General features: G+C 65.8%; 2 protein-coding genes and 3 long non-coding RNA genes across 9 annotated transcripts; 1 reads left to right on the top strand and 4 right to left on the bottom strand.

Moving 5' to 3' along the window:
- Positions 1–27: 27 nt before the first annotated feature.
- Positions 28–9,274, bottom strand: LOC127465316 (alpha-globin transcription factor CP2; the record flags this gene model as incomplete). Its single annotated transcript, XM_051775778.1, has 8 exons — positions 8,978–9,274; positions 7,509–7,660; positions 6,365–6,441; positions 5,028–5,133; positions 4,841–4,947; positions 3,661–3,813; positions 2,929–3,039; positions 28–56 (listed from the first exon to the last, which is right to left on the bottom strand). Coding segments are annotated over exons 1-8 (857 nt in total), but the record flags the coding sequence as incomplete, so codon positions are not given.
- LOC127465319 (uncharacterized) lies at positions 805–1,420 on the bottom strand. Its single transcript, XR_007902020.1, has 3 exons — positions 1,387–1,420; positions 1,157–1,233; positions 805–1,091 (listed from the first exon to the last, which is right to left on the bottom strand). It is a non-coding gene; the product is annotated as an uncharacterized LOC127465319 (long non-coding RNA).
- Positions 9,275–13,661: 4,387 nt separating the features above from the next.
- Positions 13,662–19,183, bottom strand: LOC127465320 (POU domain, class 6, transcription factor 1-like; the record flags this gene model as incomplete). The annotated part of the gene is given in 5 exon segments (XM_051775780.1): positions 13,662–14,091; positions 16,774–16,945; positions 17,599–17,710; positions 18,925–19,113; positions 19,115–19,183. Coding segments are annotated over 5 exon segments (888 nt in total), but the record flags the coding sequence as incomplete, so codon positions are not given.
- On the bottom strand, positions 15,316–16,063 carry LOC127465318 (uncharacterized). Of its 2 annotated transcripts, none has more exons than XR_007902018.1 (3): positions 15,973–16,063; positions 15,903–15,921; positions 15,316–15,668 (listed from the first exon to the last, which is right to left on the bottom strand). It is a non-coding gene; the product is annotated as an uncharacterized LOC127465318 (long non-coding RNA). The 2 variants fall into 2 exon arrangements; XR_007902019.1 differs by lacking the exon at positions 15,903–15,921 and adding an exon at positions 15,854–15,872.
- Positions 16,152–16,730, top strand: LOC127465317 (uncharacterized). 4 transcript variants are annotated; one of them, XR_007902014.1, is made up of 4 exons: positions 16,159–16,229; positions 16,282–16,396; positions 16,575–16,605; positions 16,680–16,705. It is a non-coding gene; the product is annotated as an uncharacterized LOC127465317 (long non-coding RNA). The 4 variants fall into 4 exon arrangements; XR_007902016.1 differs by lacking the exon at positions 16,680–16,705 and adding an exon at positions 16,644–16,658 and having other exon boundaries at positions 16,575–16,594; XR_007902017.1 differs by lacking the exons at positions 16,575–16,605; positions 16,680–16,705 and adding an exon at positions 16,711–16,730 and having other exon boundaries at positions 16,152–16,229.
- Positions 19,184–19,602: the final 419 nt, after the last annotated feature.

The following is a 19,602-nucleotide window of genomic DNA, read 5'->3' as shown; positions in this document are numbered from 1 at the left end:
GGGACAGGTGAGAGACAGGTGAGGCACAGGTGAGGCACATCCGGCCAGGGGGAGCACTGGGGCAGAGGGACAGGTGAGGGACAGGGGGGGACAGGTGAGGGATGGGGGGGACAGGGGGGAACGTCCGGCCAGGGGGAGCACTGGGACAGGTGGGACAGGTGAGTACAGGTGAGTACAGGTGAGGGACAGGTGGGACAGGTGGGACAGGTGAGTACAGGTGGGGACAGGAGGGGACAGGTGGGGACAGGTGGGACAGGTGAGGGACAGGTGGGGACGGGGGGGACAGGTGGGACAGGTGAGGCACAGGAGGGCACAGGGGACCACAGGTGGGTACAGCTGAGCACAGGGGAGCACAGGTGAGGGACAGGTGAACACAGGTGAGCACAGGTGAGCACAGGGGAGCACAGGTGGGTACAGGTGAGTACAGGTGAGGCACAGGTGAGTACAGGTGGGTACAGGGGAGCACAGGTGAGTACAGGTGAGTACAGGTGAGACACAGGTGAGTACAGGGAAGCACAGGTGAGGGACAGGTGAGCACAGGTGGGTACAGGGGAGCACAGGTGGGTACAGGTCAGTACAGGTGAGGCACAGGTGAGTACAGGTGGGTACAGGGGAGCACAGGTGAGTACAGGTGAGTACAGGTGAGTACAGGGGAGTACAGGGGAGCACTGAGGGGGACAGGTGAGCACAGGGGAGTACAGGTGAGTGCAGGGGAGTACAGGTGGGGACAGGTGGGGACAGGTGGGGACAGGTGAGGGACAGGTGGGTACAGGTGAGCACAGGTGGGGACAGGTGAGCACAGGGGAGCACAGGTGAGGGACAGGTGGGCACAGGTGAGGGACAGGGGCACCTGGATGGCACGTGTGCACACGTGGAGCCATACCCAGCTCCACACACCTGCACACACATGGAACAACACCCACACACCTGAACCACACCCACCCACACACCTGAACCACACCCACACACCTGAACCACACCCACACACCTGAACCACACCCACCCACACACCTGAACCACACCCACACACCTGAACCACACCCACCCACACACCTGAACCACACCCACACACCTGAACCACACCCACACACCTGAACCACACCCACCCACACACCTGAACCACACCCACACACCTGAACCACACCCACCCACACACCTGAACCACACCCACACACCTGGATACATCTGGAACCACACCAACACATGGAACCACACCTGCACACCTGTACACACCTGGAACCACACCAACACACCTGGAACCACACCCACACACCCACACACCTGGAACCACACCCACACACCTGAACTACACCCACACACCTGGAACCACATCCACACACCTGAACCACGCCCACACACCTGAACCACGCCCACACACCCACACACCTGGAACCACACCCACACACCTGGAACCACACCAACACACCTGGAACCACACCCACACACCTGAACCACACCCACACACCTGGAACCACATCCACACACCTGAACCACGCCCACACACCTGAACCACGCCCACACACCTGAACACACGGCCCTGCACACACCTGGAAGTGCAAAGCCCTGTACCTCTGCACACCTGAAACCACACAGAGCTGGCCCTGCACACACCTGTGCACACCTGAACCTGTCAGCACCTGGAGCTCCCACACCTGGACCTGAACACACCTGGAGCTCCCACACCTGGACCTGAACACACCTGGAGCTCCCACACCTGCACCTCCCACACCTGGAGCTCTCACACCTGCAGCTCACACACCTGGAGCTCCCACACCTGGACCTGAACACACCTGGACCTCCCTCACCTGAAGCTCCCTCACCTGGACCTCCCACACCTGGAGCTCTCACACCTGCAGCTCACACACCTGGAGCTCACACACCTGCACCTCACACACCTGGACCTGAACACACCTGGAGCTCTCACACCTGGACCTCACACACCTGGAGCTCCCACACCTGGAGCTCACACACCTGGAGCTCTCACACCTGGAGCTCCCACACCTGCACCTCACACACCTGGAGCTCACACACCTGGAGCTCTCACACCTGGAGCTCACACACCTGCCCAGTCCAGTCCAGGAACCCCCAGACCCTTTCAAGGTACACGAACACCCCCCAAATTCTGTCTCACACACACGAACACCTGGGGGAAGGTTCCCAGCAGCACAGGTGAGCCAGGTGAGCTCACCTAACCAGAACCCTGCTGGCCAGGTGATCCTCACCCAACATAACCCTGCTGGCCAGGTGAGCCAGGTGTGCCAGGTGAGCCTCACCCAACATAACCCTGTTGGCCAGGTGAGCCAGGTGTGCCAGGTGAGCTCACCTAACCAGAACCCTGCTGGCCAGGTGATCCTCACCCAACATAACCCTGCTGACCAGGTGATCCTCACCCAACATAACCCTGCTGACCAGGTGAGCCAGGTGTGCCAGGTGAGCCAGGTGTGCCAGGTGTGCCAGGTGTGCTAGGTAAGCCAGGTGAGCTCACCTAACCCTGACCCTGCTGGCCAGGTGAGCCAGGTGAGCCTCACCCAACATAACCCTGCTGGCCAGGTGAGCCAGGTGAGCCTGGTGAGCTCACCTCCATCAGGACAGTGGTCTCATAGGAGGGCTGGCACTGCCCTTGGCAGCACAGGTGTGCCAGGTGAGCTCACCTTGGTGAGGATGGTGGTCTCGTAGGACGGTTGGTACTGACCCTGGCAGCACAGGTGTGCCAGGTGAGCCAGGTGAGCTCACCCGGGTGAGGATGGTGGTACTGACCCTGGCAGCACAGGTGTGCCAGGTGTGCCAGGTGAGCTCACCCGGGTGAGGATGGTGGTACTGACCCTGGCAGCACAGGTGAGCCGGGTGAGCCAGGTGAGCTCACCCGGGTGAGGATGGTGGTACTGACCCTGGCAGCACAGGTGAGCCAGGTGAGCCAGGTGAGCTCACCTCGGTGAGGATGGTGGTCTCGTAGGACGGTTGGTATTTCTCCTTCTCGTGGGCCGTTCGCTTCTCCATCTTCTCCCGATCCGTCTTCTGCTTCCGGTCGGCACCTTTGGGCTGGGACGGGGACACGGCACAGGTGTGGCCACAGGTGTGTGCACAGGTGTGTGCCCAGGTGTGTGCACAGGTGTGTGCCCAGGGGACACAGCACAGGACATTCTGGGTGATCCCAGGTGATCCCGGGTGATCCCAGGTAATGCCAAGTGACTCCAGGTGATCCTGGGTGACCCCAAGTGACCCCAGATAACCCCGGGCGATCCCAGGTAACCTCAGGTGATCCCAGGTGACCCCAGCAGATCCTGAGTGACCCCAGGAGACCCTGGGAGATCCCAGGTGACCCCAAGTGTTCCCAGGAGATCCTGGGTGACCCCGGGTGATCTTGAGTGACCCCAGGTGATCCCAGGTGACCCCAGGAGATCCCAGGTGACCCAAGGTGACCCTGGGTGACCCCAGGTGACTCCAGGTGATCCCAGGTGACCCCAGGTGATCCTGTGTGATCCCAAGTGATCCCAGGTGACCCCAGGTGATCCTGTGTGACCCCAAGTGATCCCAGGTGACCCCAGGTGACTCCAGGTGATCCCAGGTGACCCCAGGTGATCCTGTGTGACCCCAAGTGATCCCAGCTGACCCCAAGTGATCCCAGGTGACCCCAGGTGACCCGGGTGGGCGTGGCCGTACCTTGAAGACCTTGATCTGGCAGCTGGCCGAGTGCAGGTGTTCGCTGTAGTCGCCGCCCTCGCCCTGCCGGAAGGTGTCGATCTGCACCCGGAACGGGACCCCCTTCTCGCCCCCGTGCTTGCGCAGCGTGAACTCCGTGCTGATGCAGTGCACCTGCGCAGGTGGGACAGGTGAGACCAGGGCAGGGGGGACACCTGCGCAGGTGGGACAGGTGAGACCAGGGCAGGGGGGACACCTGCGCAGGTGGGACAGGTGAGACCAGGGGAGGGGGGACACCTGCGCAGGTGGGACAGGTGAGACCAGGGGAGGGGGGACACCTGCGCAGGTGGGACAGGTGAGACCAGGGGAGGGGGGACACCTGCGCAGGTGGGACAGGTGAGACCAGGGGAGGGGGGACACCTGCGCAGGTGGGACAGGTGAGGGGGGACACCTGGGCACAGGGGAGGGGGGACACCTGGGCACAGGTGGGAATGCAGGGGAGGGGTTAGGAACACCTGGGCACAGGGGAGGGGCTGGGAACACCTGCGCAGGTGAGACCAGGTGAGGGGGACACCTGGGCACTGGTGGGAATGCAGGGGAGGGGCTGGGAACACCTGGGCACAGGGGAGGGGCTGGGAACACCTGGGCGGGCAGGTGAGCACAGGTGAGGTGGGAAACACCTGGGCACAGGTGGGAATACAGGGGAGGGGTTTGGGAACACCTGGGCACAGGGGAGGGGCTGGGAACACCTGCGCAGGTGAGAGCAGGTGAGGGGGGACACCTGGGCACAGGTGGGAATGCAGGGGAGCGGCTGGGAACACCTGGGCACAGGGGAGAGGTTTGGGAACACCTGGGCGGGCAGGTGAGCACAGGTGAGGCAGGAAACATCTGGGCACAGGTGGGAATGCAGGGGAGGGGCTGGGAACAGCCTTGGGGTCAGGGGGACAGAGAACACCTGGTTGTGGGGCACAGCCCACCTGTGCTCACCTGGTTGAGAGGCAGAGCCCAGCTGTGCCCACCTGGCCAAGGGGTGGTGCCCACCTGTCCCTTACCTGGTTGAGAGGCAGTGCCCACCTGTGCTCCCCTGTCTGAGGGGCAGTGCCCACCTGTGCTCACCTGTCCGAGGGGCAGGCAGTGCCCACCTGTGCTCACCTGTCCGAGGGGCAGTGCCCACCTGTGCTCCCCTGTCCGAGGGGCTCACCTGTATGAAGACCGACGTCCTCTTGGCGGGGTCCCACAGGAACTCCACGGTGTTGAGCTGGGTGGGGTTGGCGCGGGGGTCGATGATGCCCACGGACATCGGGATGTCTGGGAGGGGGAACAGGTGAGGCTGGGAACACCTGGGCGGGCGGGGCGGGCGGGGCAGGTGGGGCAGGTGAGCTGACGACCGATGTCCAGGATCCTGTCCCCGGGGCGGTTCCACCTCCAGCCCTCGAGCTGCTGGTGCTCCGTGTACTGGAGGCGCCGGTCGTGGAAAACCACCCGGAAAATGCTCTGCGGGGAGAGGGGAGCGCACCTGGACCTGCCTGCCACACCTGGACAGGTGTGCCTGCACCTGGACCTGCCTGCCACACCTGGACAGGTGTGCCTGGACCTGGACCTGCCACACCTGGACAGGTGTACCTATACCTGTACCTGTACCTGCCCTGCCACACCTGGATAGGTGTACCTGGACCTGGACCTGGACCTGCCTGGCACACCTGGACAGGTGTACCTGTACCTGCCCTGCCACACCTGGACAGGTGTACCTATACCTGTACCTGTACCTGCCCTGCCACACCTGGATAGGTGTACCTGGACCTGGACCTGGACCTGCCTGGCACACCTGGACAGGTGTGCCTGTACCTGGACCTGCCTGCCACACCTGGACAGGTGGACCTGTACCTGTACCTGCCCTGCCACACCTGGATAGGTGTACCTGTACCTGTACCTGCCTGGGCACACCTGGATAGGTGTACCTGGACCTGGACCTGCCCGGCACACCTGGACAGGTGGACCTGGATCTAGACCTGGACCTGGACCTGCCCTGGCACACTTGTACCTGCCCTGATACACCTGTACCTGTACCTGTACTTGTACCTGTACCTGCCCAGCACACCTGGACAGGTGTACCTGGACCTGGACCTGCCCGGGCACACCTGGACAGGTGTACCTGTACCGTCCCGGCATGCCTGGACAGGTGTACTTGGACCTGTACTTGTACCTGGACCTGGACCTGCCTGGCACACCTGGACAGGTGGACCTGGACCTGCCCTGGCACACCTGAACTTGCCCAGCATGCCGGGACAGGTGTACCTGTACCTGCCCAGGCACACCTGGACCTGCCTGGCACACCTGGACAGGTGGACCTGGACCAGTACCTGCCTGGGCACACCTGGACAGGTGTACCTGGACCTGCCCGGGCACACCTGACCAGGTGTGCGGCCCCTCCCCGGGAAGGGAACCAAATCCCCCCTGAACCAAGTGAATCCCACCCCATCACCCTGACAGCACCTGCCTGGGCTGGGCACACCTGGCCAGGTGTACCTGTACCTGCTTGGGCACACCTGGCCAGCTGTACCTGTACCTGACCGGGCACACCTGGCTGAGCTGGGCACACCTGGCCAGGTGTACCTGTACCTGCTTGGGCACACCTGGCCAGCTGTAGCTGTACCTGTCTGGGCACACCTGGCCAGCTGTAGCTGTACCTGCCCGGGCACACCTGGCCAGGTGTTCCTGTGCTCACCTTGACCAGCTTCCCGTTGATCTCCGGCAGTTCCCCGAGTTTCCTGTTGTCCAACATCCGGATCTCGTAGGACTGACCTGGGGACAGGGGGCACCTGAGGGTTACCTGTGACCCCCTGAACACACCTGGGAGCGCCCAGAACACACCTGTGACCACCTGAACACACCTGTGAGCGCCCAGAACACACCTGTGACCACCTGAACACACCTGGGAGCGCCCAGAACACACCTGTGACCACCTGAACACACCTGTGACACCCAGAATATACCTGTGACCACCTGAACACACCTGTGACACCCAGAATACACCTGTGACCACCTGAACACACCTGTGACACCCAGAATACACCTGTGACCACCTGGCACACACCTGGAACCACCCTGCACACACCTGTGACCGCCTTGCACACACCCGTAAGCACCTTACGCACACCTGTAACCACCCTGAACACACCTGAGACCACCCAGAATACACCTGTAACCACCTTGAACACACCTGAAACCACACACACCTGGAACCACTTCGAACACACCTGGAATCACACACCTGGAACCACATACACCTGCACACACCTGGAACTCCACACCTGAAACCACACACACCTGGAACCACTTCGAACACACCTGGAATCACACACCTGGAACCACATACACCTGCACACACCTGGAACCACACACCTGATCCCTCCCACACCTGGTCCCTCCCACACCTGGTCCCTCCCACACCTGGTCCCTCCCACACCTGCACACACCTGGTCCCTCTCACACCTGGTCCCTCACACACCTGCACACACCTGGTCCCTCCCACACCTGGTCCCTCCCACACCTGGTCCCTCACACACCTGGCCCCTCCCACACCTGGTCCCTCCCACACCTGGTCCCTCACACACCTGGCCCCTCCCACACCTGGTCCCTCCCACACCTGGCTTTCCCCAGGCCCACCCCGGCAATCGGGAATTCCCCCTCGGTTGGGGGCTGAACGTTCCCGTGGCAACCGTGGGGCAGTGGCCCCGCCCGGCCAGGTGAGCTCACCTTGGTGCAGGTAGGTGAGGGTCAGGTGAGGGTCAGGTGAGGGTCAGGTGAGCTCACCTTGGTTCAGGTAGGTGAGGGTCAGGTGAGGGCCAGGTGAGGCCAGGTGAGCTCACCTTGGTTCAGGTAGGTGAGGGTCTCGTCGTGCAGCTTCACGGCAGGTGAGGTGGCCGCGCACAGAACGTACTGGAAGGGCAGCACCTTGTCCGTGCTCTCGGCAGGTAAACTGGACTCCTCCTGCTTGAAGATGGGCAGGGCCAGGACGTCACTGCGGGAGGGACACACACCTGAGACAGGTGAGGGGGGACACCTGAGACACACCTGAGACACACACACCTGAGACAGGTGAGGGGGGACACCTGAGACAGGTGAGGGACACACCTGAGACACACCTGAGACACACACACCTGAGATACACACACCTGAGACAGGTGAGGGGGGACACCTGAGACACACCTGAGACACACCTGAGACACACACACCTGAGACAGGTGAGGGGGGACACCTGAGACAGGTGAGGGGACACACCTGAGACACACACACCTGAGACACACCTGAGACACACATCTGAGACACACCCGAGACAGGTGAGGGGACACACCTGAGACACACCTGACACCTGAGACACACCTGAGAGACACACACCCGAGACACACATCTGAGACAGGTGAGGGGGGACACACCTGAGACATGCACACCTGAGACACACCTGACACCTGAGACACACACCTGAGACAGGTGAGGGGGGACACACCTGAGACAGGTGAGGGGACACACCTGAGACACACCTGAGACACACCTGACACCTGAGACACACACCTGAGACACACACCTGAGACACACACACCTGAGACAGGTGAGGGGACACACCTGACTCCTGAGACACACCTGAGGCAGATGGAACACACGACTCCCTCCCTGCTCCCCCCCAGCCCCCCCGGGCTCTGTGCCCGTTTCCCTCCGGAGTCGCCCCCGCTGTGACCCCCCGACCCCTCAGGCCCAGCCCTGGCACAGTTTGGGCTTCCCCCCCTCACACTCTCCCTGTGCCCCCCCTCGATATTTTGGGGTCCCCCCAAGGACTTTGGGGTCTCCTCAGACATCCTGGAGTCCCCCTGGACACTTTGGGGTCCCCCCAAGGATTTTGGGGTCTCCTCAGACATCCTGGAGTCCCCTTGGGCACTTTGGGGTCCCCCCAAGGATTTTGGGGTCTCCTCAGACATCCTGGAGTCCCCCTGGACACTTTGGGGTCCCCCCAAGGACTTTGGGGTCTCCTCAGTCATCCTGGAGTCCCCCTGGACACTCTGGGGTTCCTCCTGCTGTTGGTGCCCAGCTTGGGCACGATGCCCTCACCTTCAGCACATTTTGGGGTTCCCCACCCCCTCACGCTCTCCCTGTGCCACCCTCCAGATATTTTGGGGTCCCCCCAGGGATTGTGGAGTCCCAGCTCCCTCCTGCTCTGGTGCCCAACTCCCCCCAGCGCCCTCACCTTCCAGCACATTCCGGGATTCCCCCGCCCTCCCCCTGTGGATATTTTGGGGTCCCCCCCACGTTTTGGGGTCCCCCCCGTGTTTTGGGGTGCGGGTACCTCATGCTGTAGGCTCCTGCCCCCAGCTCCTGCCCGATGCCCGACAGGCTGGCGTCGAAGTCCTGCACCAGCCCCGACTCGATCACCTCGTCCGCCAGCGGCAGCTTCAGCGCCCACGCCATGGCCCCCAAAAACGGGGGCACCCCAAAACGGGGGGCACCCAAACACGAGGGGGACACCCCAAAAACGGGGGGGACACCCCAGAAACGGGGGGCACCCCAAAACCGGGGGGAGAACCCCAAAAACGGGGGGACACCCCAGAAACGGGGGGACACCCCAAAAACGGGGGGGACACCCCAAAACAGGGTGGGGAACCCCAAAAACGGCCGGGGGCGGGGTTATGCCCAAGCCCAGGGGCTCCTTGGAGGCACCACCAAACCAGGGGGGCTCGGGAGCACCCCCAAAGCTGGGGGGTCCTCAGGGACACCCCGAAAATGGGTGGGGGGTGTCGGGGTTACCCCCAAAACAGGGACAACTCAAACCCGGGGGCTCCCTGGAGGCAACACCAAAGCAGGGAGGCTCGGGGGTACCCCAAAAAAGGGGGGGCTGGGGTCACCCCCAAAGCAGGGGGCTGTCGGGGTCACCCCCAAAACCGGGGGGGTTCGGGGGCACCCCCAAACCGGGGGGTTCGGGGTCACCCCCAAAAACGGGGGCTGTCAGGGTCACCCCCAAAACCGGGGGGCTCGGGAGCACCCCCAAACCGGGGGCCTCGGAGTCACCCCAAAATCAGGGACCCTCAGGGTCACCCCAAGTGTGGGCTCTGGGGTCCCCCCCAAAAACGGGGGTTCTCGGGGTCACCCCCCCGCCGAGCTCCCCCCCCTCCCCTTCCCTGAGGGGCCCAAAGCCCCCCAAAGCCCCTCCTGAGGTGCCTGATTTGGGGACCCCCAAACCCTGCTACTGCAGAACCCCAAAACCCCCAAACACCCCGAGGGGACCCCCCAAAGCCCCCCTTGGGCCCCCCCACAGGGGGTCCCTGCAAACCCCGAGGGGATCCCCAAACCCCGCAGCCCCCCCTGAGGGGCTGCACCCCCAGAGACCCCCCCAAAACCTACCCCCCACTCCCAGAGACCCCCCAAAACCTACAGCCCACCCCCAGAGACCCCCCCAAAACCTACAGCCCACCCCCAGAGACCCCCCCAAAACCCACCCCCCACCCCCAGGGGCTGCGCCCTGCAGGGACTCCCCCACAGTGGGGACTCCCCCAAAATCCTCCCCCCCCCCCCCAGGCACTGCCCCTCGCGGGGACCCCCGATCCGGGCTGGGACCCCCTTATCCGGGATGGGACCCCCCAAACACGGTTGGGACCCCCCGATCCGGGCTGGGACCCCCCAAACACGGCTGGGACCCCCTCCAAACACGGCTGGGACCCCCGGTCTGGGATGGGACCCCCCAAACACGGCTGGGACCCCCCGGTCTGGGATGGGACCCCCCGATCCGGGCTGGGACCCCCGGTCTGGGATGGGACTCCCCGGTCTGGGATGGGATGGGAACCCACGGTTCGGGCCGGGATCCCCCCTAAATACGGCTGGAACCCCCCCTAATCCGAAATGTGACCCCCCCAATCCGGGCTCAGACCCCCAAAACACGGCTGGGACCCCCAGTATGAGCTGGGACCCCCAAATACGGCTGGGACCCCCGATCCGAGCCGGAACCCCTGATCCGAGCCGGGACCCCCCAGTATGAGCCGGGATCCCCGATCCGGGCTGGGACCCCCCAAACACAGCTGGCACCCCCGATCCGGGCTGGGACCCCCGATCTGAGCCCGGACCCCCGATCCGGGCTGGGACCCCCGATCCGAGCCGGGACCCCCCAATCCCAGCTGGGACCCCCGATCTGAGCCCGGACCCCCGATCCGAGCTGGGACCCCCGATCTGAGCCCGGACCCCCGATCCGAGCCGGGACCCCCCAAACACGGCTGGGACCCCCTAATCCGGGCTGGGACCCCCGATCCGAGCTGGGACCCCCGATCCGAGCTGGGACCCCCGATCCGAGCCGGGAGCCCCCCGTATGAGTCCGGACCCCCCTAACCGGGGCTGGGGTCGCGCTCTCCGTGCCGGGCCCCCCCCTCCCAAGCGTGTCCCCCCCACTCCCGGCCGGGACCCCCCGAGCGGGGCCGGGACCCCCCCAAACCCTCCGCTCCGCCAAGATGGAGGCGGCGGCCCCGCCCCCTTCGCCGGGCGGGCCGGCCCCGCCCCTCCGACGGCTCAGCCAATAAGCGCGCTTTTCGCCTTGTGACGGGCGGGTGGAGCACCCAATGGAGAGCTCCGCGCCGGGCATGCCGCACGGTGATTGGCTGTAGGGCGGGGCGGTGGGAGGAGCTCGGGACCGAGGGGCGGCTCCCGGAGGGTCGCGGGTTCGAGTCCCGCTCCCGCCTGGACCCGGGGGGTGGGGGGGCACCGGGCGAGCTCCGCCGCTCCTCCCCCACCCCAAAACCCGGCAAAAAAGGGAAAAGGAAAAGAAAAAAGAAAAATACTGTTTATTTCACACCACTACATCAAGTGCATTAATCTGCCGTGCCCCCCCCCGCAGGGTCCTCCCCGTCCCCCCCAAAGCGCCCCCTCCCCGTCGCTCCCCGGGCTGGAGACCCCTCGGGGGGGGGGTGGGGAGGGGCAGCTGCTCCCTCTGGGGGTTCATCCCCCCAAAAACCCGGGGAGTGCAGCGATGTCCCCAAAGTGCCACCCGCGGGATGTCCCCAAGGTGGGGGGGGCACCCCCAGAAGCCCCTCAGGAGGTTGGGGGGGTCCCCAAAATCAGCGTGGGGCGGACACGACTCGGGGGTCCCACACCCCCCCCCGGGAGCTGCGCCGCTGCCTCAGAAAGGCGGGGAAAGGGGCAAGACCCGGGAAATGGAAAGCACTGATTTTTTTTGGGGGGGGGGGGTTGGGGGAAGGGGACACTTGGGGGGCAGGAGAGATGGGGGAGGGGTTGTCACCACACCTGGCACAGGTGGGGGAGGCGCGACGCGAACACTCGCAGGTGACGCGTGAGCCGAGGGGAGGGGGGACAGGCGGGGACAGAACGGGGGGGGCAAAGGGGGGGGAGCAGCGGCCAAAGTGCTGATGGAGGGAGGGGGGACACGGGGGGGACACGGGGGGGGACAGGGGGGGGACACACGGGGGGGACACACGGGGGGGAGGCATGGGGGACACACGGGGGGGACACGGGGGGGACACACGGGAGGGACACACGGGGGGTCAGACGGGGGGGACACACGGGGGACACACGGGGGGATACACGGGGGGGACACACGGGGGGATACACGGGGGGGACACACGGGGGGGGACACACGGGGGGGACACACGGGGGGGGACACACGGGGGGGACACACGGGGGGGGACACACGGGGGGGGGACACACGGGGGGGACACACGGGGGACACACGGGGGGGACACACGGGGGACACAGGGGGGGGACACACGGGGGGGGACACACGGGGGGGGACACACGGGGGGGACACACGGGGGGCACACGGGAGGGACACACGGGGGGTCAGACGGGGGGGACACACGGGGGGACACACGGGGGATACACGGGGGGGACACACGGGGGACACAGGGGGGGGACACACGGGGGGGGACACACGGGGGACACGGGGGGGGACACACGGGGGGGGACACACGGGGGGGGACACACGGGGGGGACACACGGGGGGCACACGGGAGGGACACACGGGGGGTCAGACGGGGGGGACACACGGGGGGACACACGGGGGATACACGGGGGGGACACACGGGGGGGACACACGGGGGACACGGGGGGGGGACACACGGGGGGGGACACACGGGGGGGACACACGGGGGGGTGCAGGGCACGTGGAAGTTGTTAAAGGGCTGGAACAGGTACAGGCACAGGGGGATGGGCACAGGTGAGGGACAGACACAGGTGAGGGACAGACACGGGACAGGGACAGACACAGGTGGGCACAGGTGGGGCTGGACACAGGTGGGCACAGGTGGGCACAGGTGACAGAGGGACAAACCCAGCAGTTTGTCTCCCAAAGTGCTGCCGGGGCTAATGGGGGACGTGGGGGGGCTCCCAGTGCTCCCAGTTCAGGGCACGTGGGAGAGGTTGGGTGGGGATGGACACGGGTGGGCACAGGTGGGGCTGGACACAGGTGGGCACAGGTGACAGAGGGACAAACCCCGCGGCCAAAGTGCTGCCGGCAGGAGCCGGGGGGGTCACACCCGGGGAATGGGGGTCACACCCGGGGGATGGGGGTCACCCCCGGGGGATGGGGGTCACACCCGGGCGATGGATGGGGGTACCCCCGGGGGATGGGGGGTCACACCCAGGGGATGGATGGGGGGTACCCCCGGGGGATGGGGGTACACCCGGGGGATGGATGGGGGGTACCCCCGGGGGTTGGGGGGGTCACACCGGGGGATGGATGGGGGTACCCCCGGGGATGGATGGGGGGTACCCCCGGGGGATGGATGGGGGTACCCCCGGGGATGGATGGGGGGTACCCCCGGGGGATGGGGGGGTCACACCCGGGGGATGGGGGTCACACCCGGGGGATGGATGGGGGTCACACCCGGGGGATGGATGGGGGGTACCCCCGGGGATGGATGGGGGTCACACCCGGGGGATGGATGGGGGGTACCCCCGGGGATGGATGGGGGGTCACACCGGGGGATGGATGGGGGGTCACTCCCGGGGGATGGATGGGGGTACCCCCGGGGATGGATGGGGGGTCACACCGGGGGATGGATGGGGGTACCCCCGGGGGATGGATGGGGGTACCCCCGGGGGGGTTCCCGTGGCCCCGCTCAGGGCACGTGGAAGACGTTGAGCTTGCTGGTGTTCTTGAGGGTCTGGCGGCGGTTGCAGAACCAGACCCGCACGACCTCGCGGTCGTAGCGCAGCTCCTGCGCGATCCGCGTGATCTCGGGCCCCGTGGGCAGCGCGTTGCGCTCGAAGTGCGCGTTGAGCGCCTCCAGGGCCTGGGGGGTGAAGGACGTGCGGCGTTTGCGCTTCTTGCCCGGCTCGCCCCCCACGAAGTCGAGGAGGTGCTGCTGCCCCTCCCGCTGCCGCTGCTCCGCCTCCCGCAGCCACTTCTCCAGCACCGGCTTCAGCTTCTGCGCGCTCTTGGGCGTGATGTCCAGCTTCTCGAACCTGGGGGGACACGGGGACACTGAGGGGACACCGAGGGGACACTGAGGGGACACTGAGGGGACACTGGGCGTGATGTCCAGCTTCTCGAACCTGGGGGGACACGGGGACACTGAGGGGACACCGAGGGGACACTGAGGGGACACTGAGGGGACACTGGGCGTGATGTCCAGCTTCTCGAACCTGGGGGGACAACGGGGACAGTGGGGACACTCAGGGGGGATGTCCAGCTTCTCGAACCTGGGGACAGTGGGGACACTGAGGGGGACACTCAGAGGGGACACTGAGGGGGGACACAGGGGACACTGGGCGTGATATCCAGCTTCTCGAACCTGGGGGGACAGTGGGGACACTGAGGGGACACTGAGGGGGATATCCAGCTTCTCGAACCTGGGGACAGTGGGGACAACGGGGACACTCAGGGGGGACACAGGGGACACTGGGCATGATGTCCAGCTTCTCGAACCTGGGGACACGGGGACACTCAGGGGGGACACTGAGGGGGGACACTGAGGGGACACTCAGGGGGGACACTCAGGGGGGATGTCCAGCTTCTCGAACCTGCGGGGACACGGGGACAACGGGGACACTCAGGGGACACTCAGGAGGGACACTGGGCGTGATGTCCAGCTTCTCGAACCTGGGGACACGGGGACACAGAGGGGACACTGAGGGGACACTGAGGGGGGATGTCCAGCTTCTCAAACCTGGGGGGACACGGGGACACTCAGGGGGGACACTGAGGGGACACTGAGGGGACACTGAGGGGGACACTGAGGGGGGATGTCCAGCTTCTCGAACCTGGGGGGACACAGGGACAACGGGGACATTGAGGGGACACTCAGGGGGGACACTCAGGGGACACTGAGGGGGGATGTCCAGCTTCTCGAACCTGGGGACACGGGGACACTCAGGGGGGACACTGAGGGGACACTGAGGGGGGATGTCCAGCTTCTCGAACCTGAGGGGACACGGGGACAACGGGGACACTGAGGGGACACTCAGGGGGGACACTGGGCGTGATGTCCAGCTTCTCGAACCTGGGGACACGGGGACAACGGGGACACTGAGGGGGGACACTCAGGGGGGACACTCAGGGGGGATGTCCAACTTCTCGAACCTGGGGACAGTGGGGACAGTGGGGACACTCAGGGGGGACACAGGGGACACTCGGGGGGGACACAGGGGACACTCGGGGGGGATGTCCAGGTTCTCGAACCTGGGGACACGGGGACAACGGGGACACTGAGGGGGACAGTCAGAGGACACTGAGGGGTCACTGGGGGGTCACAGGGAGGTCACAGGGGGGTCACAGGGAGGTCACAGGAGGGTCACAGGGGGGTCACAGAGGGGTCACAGGGGGGTCACGGGGGGTGTTGCATCCCCTTAAACCCAGGGGGGTCCCGGGGGTCAAAGGGGTCAAAGGGGTCAAAGGGGTCAAAGGGCCCCTCGGGGATGAGGGACAAGGGGGGACCCTGAGGGGTTGGGCAGCCTCTGCCATGGCCCCGCCCCTGCCCCAGGTGTGTTACCTGTCCCCAGACCCGCCCCAGGTGTGTGTTACCTGTCCAGGTGTGTGGTACCTGCCCCAGGTGTGTGTTACCTGTCCAGGTGTGTCGTACCTGCCCCAGGTGCGTGGTACCTGCCCCAGGTGTGTGGTACCTGCCCCAGGTGTGTTATCTCTCCAGGTGTGTGTTACCTGTCCAGGTGTGCAGTACCTGTCCAGGTGTGTGGTACCTGTCCCAGGTGTGTCCTGGGTGTGTGTTACCTGTCCAGGTGTGTGGTACCTGTCCAGGTGTGTCCTGGGTGTGTGTTACCTGTCCAGGTGTGTGGTACCTGTCCCCAGACCCGCCCCAGGTGTGTGTTACCTGTCCAGGTGTGTGTTACCTGCCCCAGGTGTGTGTTACCTGTCCAGGTGTGTTACCTGTCCCAGGTGTGTCTTGGGTGTGTGTTACCTGCAGATGGCCGACTGGCTGTAGGTGTGTTGTTACCAGTCCAGGTGAGTTGCCTGCAGATGACAGACTGGTTGTAGGTGTGTTACCTGTCCAGGTGTGTCCCAGGTGAGTTACCTGTAGATGGCCGACTGGCTGTAGGTGTGTGTTACCTGTCCCAGGTGTGTCCCAGGTGTGTGTTACCTGTCCCAGGTGTGTCTCAGGTGTGTGTTACCTGTCCCAGGTGTGCAGTTACCTGTCCCAGGTGTGTTACCTGTCCCATACCTGCAGATGGCTGACTGGCTGTAGGTGTGTGTTACCTGTCTCAGGTGTGTCCCAGGTGTGTGTTACCTGTCCCAGGTGTGTGTTACCTGTCCCAGGTGTGTCCCAGGTGTGTTACCTGCCCAGGTGTGCAGTTACCTGCAGATGGCCGACTGGCTGTAGGTGTGTGTTACCTGTCCCAGGTGTGTCCCAGGTGTGTGTTACCTGCCCAGGTGAGTTACCTGCAGATGGCCGACTGGCTGTAGGCATGTGTTACCTGTCCCAGGTGTGTCCCAGGTGTGTGTTACCTGTCTCAGGTGTGTCCCAGGTGTGTTACCTGTCCCAGGTGAGCAGTTACCTGCCCAGGTGAGCAGTTACCTGCAGATGGCCGACTGGCTGTAGGTGTGTGTTACCTGTCTCAGGTGTGTCCCAGGTGTGTGTTACCTGTCTCAGGTGTGTCCCAGGTGAGCAGTTACCTGCCCAGGTGAGCAGTTACCTGCAGATGGCCGACTGGCTGTAGGCGGGCCCCTCGGTGGCCGTCAGCGCCTGCCCCACCTGTGTCTGGGTCAGGCCCAGCGAGAGCCGCCGCAGTTTGAAGTTCTTGGCGAATTCCCGGATCTCCTCCAGGTTGATCCCGTCCTCCTCCGCCCCGGGGGGCGCGGGGGGCTCTGGGGGGGCACGGGGGGGACCCTCTGCCAGGGACCCCAAATCCCAACATCCCTCTGCCAGGGACCCCAAATCCCTCTGCCAGGGACCCTCTGCCAGGGACCCAAATCCCTCTGCCAGGGACCCGAAATCCCAACATCCCTCTGCCATGGATCCCAGACCCCGATATCCCTCTGCCAGGGACCCCAAATCCCTCTGCCCAGGGACCCCAAATCCCCAAATCCCTCTGCCCCCGAGATCCCAGACCCCAATATCCCTCTGCTCAGGGATCCCAGACCCCAATATCCTTCTGCCAGGGACCCCAAATCCCAAAATCCCTCTGCCAGGGACCCCAATCCCTGTTATCCCTCTGCCCAGGGACCCCAAATCCCAATATCCCTCTCCAAGGGATCCCAGACCCCAGAATCCCTCTGCCCGGGATTCCAGACCCCGATATCCCTCTCCCAGGGACCCCAAATCCCAAAAGCCCTCTCCCAGGGACCCCAGACCCCAAAGTCCCTCTCCCAGGGACCCCAGACCCCTCCCAGTGGGTCCCAGTCCCCATCATCCCTCTCCCAGTCCCCATCATCCCTCTCCCAGTCCCCATTATCCCTCTCCCAGTCCCCGTTATCCCCAGTGCTCCCAGTGCTCCCAGTGCTCCCAGTCTGGCACTCACTGGCCACCAGCTGGCTGACCGTGGGGGTCTCGGGGCCGGCCGGGGGGGTCGGGGCCACCTTGGCCCCCGGGCTGGGGGTGCCCCCGGCGGGGGCGGGTTGGATGGGCTGGACCTGGGGGGGACAGACCCAAACTGGGACCCCCCGAGCCGGGACTGGGGCCGGGGGGACACTGGGGGCACTGGGAGGGGCACTGGGAGGGGCACTGGGGGCACTGGGGGGGCACTGGGGGTCCCACTGGGGGCACTGGGGGGGCACTGGGGGGCACTGGGAGGGGCACTGGGAGGGGCACTGGGGGCACTGGGGGCACTGGGGGGCACTGGGAGGGGCACTGGGGGCACTGGGGGCACTGGGAGGGGCACTGGGAGTCCCACTGGGGGCACTGGGGGTCCCACTGGGAGGGGCACTGGGGGGGCACTGGGGGAACTGGGGGCACTGGGAGGGGCACTGGGAGGGGCACTGGGGGGGTACTGGGAGGGGCACTGGTGGGGGCACTGGGGGTCCCACTGGGGGCACTGGGGGGGGCACTGGGAGGGGCACTGGGGGCACTGGGAGGGGCACTGGGGGTCCCACTGGGGGCACTGGGGGCACTGGGAGGGGCACTGGGAGGGGCACTGGGGGCACTGGGAGGGGCACTGGGGGTCCCACTGGGGGCACTGGGGGCACTGGGGGCACTGGGGGTCCCACTGGGGGTACTGGGTGACCACGGGGCACGAGGGGGCACCTGGGGGTGCTCCGGGGGTCCCAAAACCACGCAAGGGGGCCCCATCCCAGGGGGGCTCCTGTGCCCCCCAAACCCACCTGTCCAGGTCCCAAAGGTGCTCAGGGGGCTCCTGAAGCCACGGGGAGGGTCCCAAAGGTGCTCGGGGGGGGTCCCAAAGCCACCCCGAGGGTCCCAAAGCCCCGTGGCCGTGACACACCTCGGTCTGGGGGGGGCTCAGGGTTCACCTTGTTCTTGGGGGGGTCTCAGGGGGGCTCAGAGGGGTCCCCAGGGAGCGCGGGGGGTCGAGGCTCACCTCGCTCTTGGTGGGGGGCCGGGGGATCTCGGGGGGTCTTGGAGGGGGTTTTGGGGGGTCTCGGGGCTCACTTTGCTCTTGATGGGGGTCTCGGGGGGGTCTCAGGGGGTCTCAAGGGGCTCAGGGCTCACCTCACCCTTGACGGGGGTCTTGGGGGGTCTCGGGGCTCACCTCGCTCTTGACGGGGGTGTTGGGGGGGTCTCGGGGGGTCTGAGGGGGGTCTCGGGGCTCACCTCGCTCTTGACGGGGGTCTCGGAGGGTCTCAGGGGTTTCAGGGGCTCTCGGGGGGTCTCGGGGGGTCTCGGGGCTCACCTCGCTCTTGACGGGGGTCTCGGGGGGGCCGCCCTTCTTGCCGGGGGTGGGCGCGGCGGGGGCGGCGCTGACGGTGGCCGCGGTGGCCACGCCGGTGGCCACTCCGGTGGCGAGCGTGGCGATCACCTGGCCCTGCGCGTTCAGCAGCAGCTGCGGCGTCACCGGGGTCACCTGCAGGCTCGGGGGGGGGCGGCGCGGGGGGGGCCGCGGCCACCCCGGGGGGGGCCACGACCCACGGCAGAGTCCCGATCACCTGGGGGGGACACAGAGGTGGGGGGGACACAGAGATGGGGGGGACACAGAGATGGGGGGGGGGCGGAAACACCCGGCCTGGGGCAGGGGGGACACACCGGGAGCAACCGGGACCCCCCAAATGGGACAAGAGGGGCACCGGGACCCCCCGGATTGGGCACAAGGGGCACTGAGACCCCCCAGATGTGACACAAGGGACACTGGGACCCCCTGGATTGGGCACTGGGACCCTCCAGATGTGACACAAGGGACACTGGGACCCCCCTGGATGGGACAAAAGGGGCACTGGGACCCCCCTGGATGGGACAAAAGGGGCACTGGGACCCCCCTGGATGGTCACACAGGGCACTGGAACCTCCCAAATGGGACAAATGGGACACTGGGACCCCCTGGATGGGACAAAAGGGGTATTGGGACCCCCCGGAT

Source organism: Manacus candei, unplaced genomic scaffold, assembly GCF_025592945.1.
Source record: "Manacus candei isolate 608988 ecotype Guabito, Panama unplaced genomic scaffold, ASM2559294v1 h1tg000363l, whole genome shotgun sequence".
Lineage (NCBI taxonomy): Eukaryota > Metazoa > Chordata > Aves > Passeriformes > Pipridae > Manacus > Manacus candei.
The sequence above is the reverse complement of the archived record's forward strand: the minus strand, read 5'-3'. Positions and strand labels throughout refer to the sequence as shown.